General features: G+C 39.3%; 2 protein-coding genes across 6 annotated transcripts in view; both read right to left on the bottom strand.

Moving 5' to 3' along the window:
• Positions 1-99: 99 nt before the first annotated feature.
• On the bottom strand, positions 100-3,316 carry LOC115024570 (peptidyl-prolyl cis-trans isomerase A-like). The gene is made up of 6 exons (XM_029456296.1): positions 3,046-3,316; positions 2,820-2,850; positions 2,088-2,176; positions 1,910-2,006; positions 1,324-1,399; positions 100-667 (listed from the first exon to the last, which is right to left on the bottom strand). The coding sequence occupies exons 1-6, from the start codon at positions 3,196-3,198 to the stop codon at positions 532-534; spliced, it is 582 nt and encodes a 193-aa protein (XP_029312156.1). The 5' UTR covers positions 3,199-3,316; the 3' UTR covers positions 100-531.
• Positions 3,317-4,122: 806 nt separating this feature from the next.
• LOC115024540 (zinc finger MIZ domain-containing protein 1-like) overlaps positions 4,123-8,411 on the bottom strand; it is a 105,823-nt gene continuing 101,534 nt past the window's right edge. For all 5 annotated transcript variants that reach the window (XM_029456223.1, XM_029456222.1, XM_029456224.1 and 2 more), the window contains 2 exons: positions 7,838-8,101; positions 4,123-7,747 (listed from right to left, as the gene is read on the bottom strand). In XM_029456223.1, coding sequence (XP_029312083.1) covers positions 7,640-7,747; positions 7,838-8,101 — 372 coding nt within the window. In that variant the 3' untranslated portion in view covers positions 4,123-7,639. The remainder of the gene's footprint in view (positions 7,748-7,837; positions 8,102-8,411) is intronic.

Here is an 8,411-nt window from a genome sequence, read left to right as displayed (position 1 = left end):
GATGAGGAAAACAGAGGCAGGCGGGAAGAATAACACTGATCTCATTCCTCAGCTGGTGATAAAACATTCCCCCAATAAATGGACACACCTTCCACTTAAACAGCTACAGCCAGTTATTGCTAATAAAAGAAAAAGGTTATTGCAGGTTTAAAACATTTTGTAATACTGTGACATCTAAGGTCATGTAGTATAAAAACATATGGCAAGAACACGCCCACTTTTAGAAAAAAAATGACTTTATTTCCAAACTAGTTTCACTGCATCTTCATGCATCAACATCCCTCTTCAAATACAATAAAACCTGTCATTTCCTTTTCTATTGTACAAGTTCACATTTTATACTATGTCAGTTAGTTGCTACCTGAAGAACACAGAATGAAAGACTTTGAGTGCGACTCTGAGATGATCTTTTTCCAGGGGAGGAGAGGTAGCCCTCTGTGCCATGACTGAAGAAAGAGCTTCTTTCACTCGGACCATCGCGTTGAAATTACAGCAGGAGGTGAGAGTGCGACCGTGTCCGCTGCTCAGAGTCTATACCAGCTCTCCGCAGTCTGCGATAGTGATCCTTTTGGAGGTTTTCCCAGACTGGGAACCGAAAGACTCCACTTTCTCGACCACGTCCAGTCCCTCTTTCACAATGCCAAAGACAACATGCCTGCCGTCCAGCCTAAATGAAGAAAGAAGAGCTTTATTATCACTGCCCCGGACTGGGACACAATCCATGATGCACCCAGCGGGGGTTTGACTCATGACTTTTTGTTGGGTGATGCCATTTTAGGCCAATATTCAAATGCTCTTTTTGCTTTCATGTCTTTACAAGAATTAACAGCTTGCACCAAGAATGTTATTCCCAGCAGGGTGAAATAAAACCCTCTGAAACAGCGTCTCAACAATAACCGGACATTACTAAATACATATTTAAAAAAAGGCTACAATAACAAAAGCCTTCCAAAGGCAGCAGAATTTTAATGTTGGATGGTATACAACAAGATTTTCAAATTGTCCCAGGGGTAGCAGCTCTCTTCGTGCATGTTGTGTGGGACTCTCCAAACTCACACTTTACTGAATGTTTCAGTTTGTCTGCCACCGAAGCGCTCACAGAATTGAGGTAAAATCATTAATAATGCGTTCTTGTTTGTCATGTTTCTTTTGTATTTCCATAAATATAAACTTGTTCCATGATCAGTTTTTCTCATTGCACAGGGTCTTCACTTTTCCACATGGCGAATGATCAGGGCTTTGTACAGATGTCAGACTTGTGAAATGTAGTAGAAAAACTACAGTAGCATCCACACATATAATATTGTGTTTGTCAGCACATACCATTCTGTTTTACTGGTGCAGATGAAGAACTGGGATCCGTTGGTGTTGGGTCCAGCGTTGGCCATGGACAAGATACCTACAACGCAGCAATTGAAAGGTTATCATCTTAAAAACATGTTGTGAATTTAGCTTAAAGTAAGAAAACATGCCTGCAGAGCACACCGTCACATAAACACTGGTGCTTACCCTACTATGACAAGTCAAAGTGTCTGTTGTGAAAAGGCACAGTGCAGGGAAACATATTTCATCATCATCTAAAACTTCACTAAGTTAAATCACCACATGTAAACACTACTTGCATAATGCTGCCACCTGGTGGTGAAAATGAGTTACAACGAACAGTGTGCGTTATGTTTATTTACAGCAGCTTCTGCAGCTTCTTAAGAGTGACTTTTAATATGTTAAATCTCATTATTCTCTGCAGTTATTTAGCCGACTGTTTGAATGCTGCAGGGAAATTAATTGTGTATATCCAAAGAAAATTTGTCAACTGACTTGTTCCATCTGGATATACACATATAAAAGTAAATATACTGTTTATATCTTTCTTGTTTGCAGCTTGTGTACAACAGAATGGGATGATTACCAGTTCCAGTGTGCTTCAGCTTGAAGTTCTCATCAGAAAACTTCAACCCATAGATGGACTTTCCTCCAGTTCCATTGTGGTTAGTGAAATCGCCACCCTGAAGAAAATAACACATTGCTGTCAGTGCACTGTGACTGCACATGCATGCTGGACAACAAAAGAAAACAGAAAGACCTACCTGGCACATGAAATTAGGGATCACCCTGTGGAAAGTCGAGCCCTTGTAACCGAATCCTTGTTCCCCTGTGCACAGCACTCTGAAGTTTTCTACGAGCAAGATTTGAGTCAGATTATCTCTCTGACAATCCACCGTCAGTTTCCTCATGCATCATTTCGCGTTTGAATTTACGACTGACTCCTTCTTATTTGAAAAGAAGAAGAACTCATCTATACTTAAGTTGGGTACGAGTTATTTCTTGTGTTTTTTTTATGGCTTGGTATCTCACGTCATAACCTTTTTGAACTGAGCACAATGTGTCCATAGCACAGGGGATCAAAAAGAGTACTGAAAGGTGGCATTGGATGTCTGGTGAGATTTAAAATCTTGATTACTTAATGTATTATTTGATCAGATCATATTAGTAATGGAAATTTTACACATTTTGTACAAAGTGTGTTTGTTTATGAGCTTTGGTGTCTTTTGTGAAAATAAAGGACTTTTCTGTGAAAGACAAGTTAAGATAAAATAATAGTTTCAGCAACAACATATTTTTTTGTCATCAATACCAAAAGTCAGCTAATGTTTTTGAGATACATGGAAAGGTATAAACAAATAGTAATCTGAAAAGTAAAAAGTATAATGTTTGCCTTTCAGATGCATTTGAGTAGACGTGTGAATGTGCATAAAATGTCTTCTAAACACATTAGACATGGGCACTTTGACACAAAACTAAAGCAATCATGTACTGACCTGCGGTTCTTGGCACAACGTCGGCGTTGAGCTGCAAAAGAAAAAGGAAATGCTTCAGGGGTCAAATGTGAACTCTGTGTTCTTTGGAAAAATTAAGACTCAACAACTCTGTGGGAACCTTACTGATCGGAAATGGGACACATCTTAGGTGTTCAGCAGCAGTTGTTGTGTTCTTATTCATTCAAGAGGAAACATTAACAAACAGAGAGTTAAAGCCATGTCTCACCTCAAAGGTTACCCTGCCGAGTGGCTTGTTGTCTGCAGCAATGTCAAAGTAAACCGTGGGGTTTTTGTTGGCAGTTGCAGGCCCGCTGCTGTACATGCGCGCGGCGGTAAACGCCAGAGAACATACTTTTATTCTGTTTGATAAAAGAAACATTTTAAAAGCTATTGTGGCTCAGATAGTTATCGCAGGTCGGCAATGGGTAAATGTCACGCTTACAAATGGGAAACGAGGAAGTTTTTCTTATGCAACCGGAAGTACATTTTCTCAGAGCGGAGCCGCTTAAAGTCTCGCGAGGTTTAACGTGATTCAACGTGATCAAGACGGAATGTTTTTGATTTGTATCATTTATTATATTTATTCATATATATTTTTTAACTATATAACTTAACTATATATTTAAATCTATTTTCGATATAATTAATACTATTATTATTTGATTGGTTTATAAATGATTTATTTCATCAATGAACATTTTTAATTCTTCAATGTAAAATCACTGACATTGTTGTTTATTGTCTTTATAGAATCAACAAGCAAGTAGCACATAGTAAAGCATCATTAAAAATGCATCTAATAATAATAATAATAATAATGGTACTAAATAAGTTTGTTCAAATATATATTTGAGTGAATGAGTAAGATGTTTTTTCTTAGGTGGGTGACGCTGCTGTCCCACCCATGCTAGCGGGACTCCATTGAGTCTGTGCTGGTGCTGGTGGAGCTGGTGCCCATGGCACAGACACACAAACAGAGAAACCAGCAGAGGGCACAGAAGGTGAAGGAACACACCAAAACATATACTGGGTAACAATTTTCTCACTTCCTTCTCGACAGATTGCACGATAACTGCTTAATTAACTCCTCAAAATCATTCCTATGAGCAGGTTCACCAACCATGTCTCTCTGATTCTGTTGTGTTAATGTGGGATCATATTATTTCCACATAAGGGCAAGCTAGCCATAAGCTATATTCATTCAAAATGTGATTACACCTTCTGCTTGGATAAACAGCCTTTAGGATTTAGGCAGGCCTAATTGTCAGACTATGATGCAAGTGCACAAACGACAAGACCACAGTGACATACAGGTATCATCTGAATACGTATTTATTAGATAAATATTAGGTTGTCACATCATCTAACTACATACAGTTCTGCAAGACTAAAAATCACAATTAGTTCCTTTATTTTCTGACCAGTTTAGAATATGAAATGATTGTACATACAATGTACACAATAGAGACAATGGCCACATTGCATGAATCACCTTAGATTGTATAATTTTTCCAACTCCTCATGATATCAAAAAATTGTACAAACTATGGATTTGGTTACAATCTTCTGGACCCATCCCTGCCACCGCCTTCCTCCCACCCCTCCGAACGATTTTCTTTGTAACCTTGTTTTTTTTCTTCCTTTTTTAGCTTTAGCACCTCAAGAGTATGCAGGTGAGAAACTTGAACACTTAGGCTAAATATTACATATAAAACATAGCTGTCCCAGTTCCCCTTAACAAAAGAGGTGAAAGTATATTACAGAGTGGGAACAAAATGCTGAGAGATACCCACAGACACCAACTAACAAGTTTCATTTTCCATATTCAGCCACTTCCAGTAGAGGGGTTGCAAGCTTTTTATTATTCTGAAGAAACAATGCACATTCCCAGGGAAAATGAATACATTTCTGTTCACATGTCTCTATATTCATTTACATATATACAGGCATCCTTGGGACGTTTGATCTAGCCTTGCCCTTAACATCCTTTCCAGGCCAGAATGATGAACGTGCCCTTCCTCTCTGTATTTTTTTATTTTTTTTATTTTTTAAAACAACCTCCCCCAGATAAAGGGCCCTTTTATTGTGATTGTGCAACTACAGATTTGGGGTGCTGCTTTAAACACCAGCTCACTTGAGAGTGAGAACAAAGTGTGAAATGATGACGACTTCCATGGGATTGAACAAAAAGTTTAAATTCAGATAGTAAAAAAAATGAAAATGTGGCAGTGTATCGTTAAAAGGGGGATTATTTGATTTCGTCTCTTTGTGACATAAATATGAAACAACATGTCAGTGTGCTGAACTGGAACAAATAATATTTTTTAAATGACGTTTAAAATAATGTTTACATAAAACCAGGGTGGTTAAATCAGCACAACGCTACAGTTGAAAGAAATTGGATTTCTAGCCTTACAGATTAATAAGAAAAACCAGTACAAAATAATTTACCAAAAACAAAAAAGGGGATAAAAATGTATATGGTCTCGTGCTTTTAAAAAAGCCACATTTTCTTTAACAAAAATATAAACAATATCGTGATTTCTTTAAAATACGGTTGTGATATATCTTTAAAATACTACTGTGTATTGACAATTAGCAACAATTATGATATTCACATAGCTCACTAATTACACTGAAAGCCAGCTGATACCACATCTTTTTTAAATCCATTACTTTTCAGTATCACTGATAAAATGTTAACATAAATTCATGAATAGAGAACATTTTCAATCAAATACATCTGAGCGTGAAAGAAAATATTGCGTCAACCTAAGCTTGACATCTGAAAACTGAAATGATGCTACACAATCACCGTGAGCTGATGCAGGGAAGGGGTTGGGGGGGGGGGGTGGTGGGGGGCACGTAAAAATGGGACACCTGTCTATAAACGACAGGTGTGAGACAGAGTGCACTGGGAGGAGAGAGACTAGAAAGCACGGCGACCTGCAGGAAAATAGCTTATGAGACATTTGGACTGGCTTCCTCACAGCGAGGAGGCGAGACAGCTGTCGTACGCTGGTTACAAACAAAGTCAGTGGTTAGATGGGAGTCTGGGAGCATACGTTGTTAGGTCGGACGACTAATGATCAAAGGACAAACATTATCAAGATGATACAAAAATATTCACAATGATATTTACAGTACAATAGCATTTCTTAAAAAATAATACATTTGCATACTGAACAGCACTCTTCTCAAAAAGTGAAATTGAAAACAAATGTGGCAAAAGGTCTGCACCAATACTGCTTTAAAAACCACTTCTTGAACAGCAGTGATGGATAAACTGTATTTTGTCCTCCCCTATATCTTTGAAATCAATATTTCCTCCCATCACACTAATAGAAACACATGCACACACAGTCTCACGCTCACACATGCACGCGCTCGCAGTCTCACAGAGGACCAAGCAAACACAAACCTCTCCATTCTCATCCCTCTAACTTTGGTGGTGTTGAGCAGTTTCCCCAAAAGATTTATGGATATTTTAATTATGCAGCAACAAAAACAAGAAAACAAACAAACATAATACAGTATATCCAGCAAGTACATGATAAGTGTATCGCTGATATCAGCATTATCCCTTCAATGTTAGTGTTAAATAAATCATACTAAATCTGACAGAAATCAAAAACAAACATACAAACAAAAAAGCCGTAGAAACAGCAACTGATAAAAACCACACTATCTTATTTTATTTTTTTTACCACTTGGAACAGCACTAGACAAGGGCTTGGCACACATGCACTTTGTAGACTACTTTAACAGCACATCATTTAACAGGGAGAGAGATGCAATGTTGCAAAAATGCTGACGCGAGCAACGCCGGGGCTCATGCAGAGCAGACGGCATGGAAGGAGTCGTAGCAGGAAGCAATAAATGCAGCAGGATCTTTACAGGAAACCCAATCTCCCTTATTGTACCTTTTGTGTCCATTAAAATCACTCCTCTGCACAGGAGGACGATAACTATACAATGTGTAGAAGAACAGGTATGCTATTCTTGGTATGCAATATAAACTTTTTTTCTGTTTTGGTGGGGCCAAAATCGTTCCAGCTGTCAACCCTCAGCGGACTGAAAAGCAGGGATATATCTCTTTTTGACAAAAATATGTATGTATCACAATTGTAGACAAAGTGGAAGCCGATCATTCCCAAAAATCTTTTTAAAATGTTGAGCAATTTAACATTTTTGTCAACAGCAGACATACGCTGATCTAAAAGATCTTTTTTTCCCTCGTAAAGACAGATTTTCCTGTTTTTTTGCATTGCCAAAATCTCTTGTGCTTTTAAATGATGTGTGGTGGACAAAACAGTGCGGCTAACCAGAACAGTGAGGGAATGGAGCTGTGACACCAGGAAGCTGTGGCCTCTCAGTTTGGAATAACAAAATGGACAAAGCGCACACTGGCCAGATAGCGCAGGTTTTCTTTCAGTTATTTTTCTGTTTTAAACAGTGAATTCCTTTTTCTTCTCAATAGGAAACAAAACATGAATAAAAAAATGCTACAACACGTTCCTAATGTGCACACATACACCTGTGTGTGGCGTAAAAAAATCAACTGAGTGTAGCTGCACAGTTCAAAAGTATCGCCATGGGGTGAGAGGGCGGGGCGACACCCCTCCTCCCCCCCACACGCATCCCGCTGTGTCTTGGAGTTTTAAACCTCTTTCAGTCAATCTGTGCTGGCCAATGAAAACTGTACAAGAGGAAGAAGAGAAAGGGAGTGCATCTTTGTGTTTATCAAGTACTGAGCGACCGCCCGGGGTTCTCTGGGAAACTGCAGGCAGTCAGAAAAGTTTATGTGTGTCTGAACTGCCTCAGTTGTTTTCGAAGAGCGATAGAAGGTCGTCGTTGCTATTGCTGGGGAGGTCGGGTGGATCCAGGTACGACAACAGCTCATCTGGGTTTGCGAGCTCTGGAAGAAGCTGTAAGGAAGGAGGAATGCTTTGGTTAGGCATTGAAGTGAACACAGATTATTTAGGACTGAAATGTTCTGCTGTCTCGTCAGGACTCACGTCTAAAGACGGCTCGGGCATGTCCGACACTGCTTGGCTGTCCAAATTGTTGGAGGAGTTGAAGGCCAGGTCGCCGTGGGGATGGTTGTTGGGGCCGGGAGGCTGTTGTTGCTGCTGTTGCTGCTGAGGAGGCGGAGCTTGTCGTGACGGCTGAGGAGGCCCGCTGTGGTGTAGCTGCTGCCCTGATTGGCTCCCAGGGTGCGGAGATGGATGTAAGCTCTGCAGAGGACCATGCGACTGGTCATTGCCTGCAGAGTGAGGTATCTGTAGAGAGACGGGGGAAACATTCAGACTACAGTTGTAACTAATAGTTATTTTAATTACTGTTGGCTTAATATCGTCAGAAAATAGTGGAAAAGGCCCATCATAATTTTGATTCAAATTGCTTGTTTTAAGATTTTAGTCTCTTAGCCATTTTTGCTTAGTATGAAGAACATATTTTATCTTTAAAGGCATAGTTCTTTCCTTTTGTGGTGGTCATATCGGGAAAGAAACAACAACACATGTACAGTAGATAGAGCTAAAGCTAAGCCTTTCGAGCATGAGTATGTATTTTCTATCAAATGTCTCCTTA

The sequence above is a fragment of the Cottoperca gobio genome, chromosome 19, assembly GCF_900634415.1.
Source record: "Cottoperca gobio chromosome 19, fCotGob3.1, whole genome shotgun sequence".
Classification (NCBI taxonomy): domain Eukaryota; kingdom Metazoa; phylum Chordata; class Actinopteri; order Perciformes; family Bovichtidae; genus Cottoperca; species Cottoperca gobio.
Note: the sequence above shows the minus strand (reverse complement) of the source record. Positions and strands in the feature narration are given on the sequence as shown.

Excerpts from the sequence above, each read along its gene's own strand:
- LOC115024570 (XM_029456296.1), bottom strand. The coding sequence starts at position 3,198 with ATGTTTCTTTTATCAAACAGAATAAAAGTATGTTCTCTGGCGTTTACC. Across the intron at positions 2,851-3,045 it reads TCGGCAGGGTAACCTTTGAG|CTCAACGCCGACGTTGTGCC; the intron begins GTGAGACATGGC and ends TTTCTTTTGCAG. Across the intron at positions 2,177-2,819 it reads CGTTGTGCCAAGAACCGCAG|AAAACTTCAGAGTGCTGTGC; the intron begins GTCAGTACATGA and ends TCTTGCTCGTAG.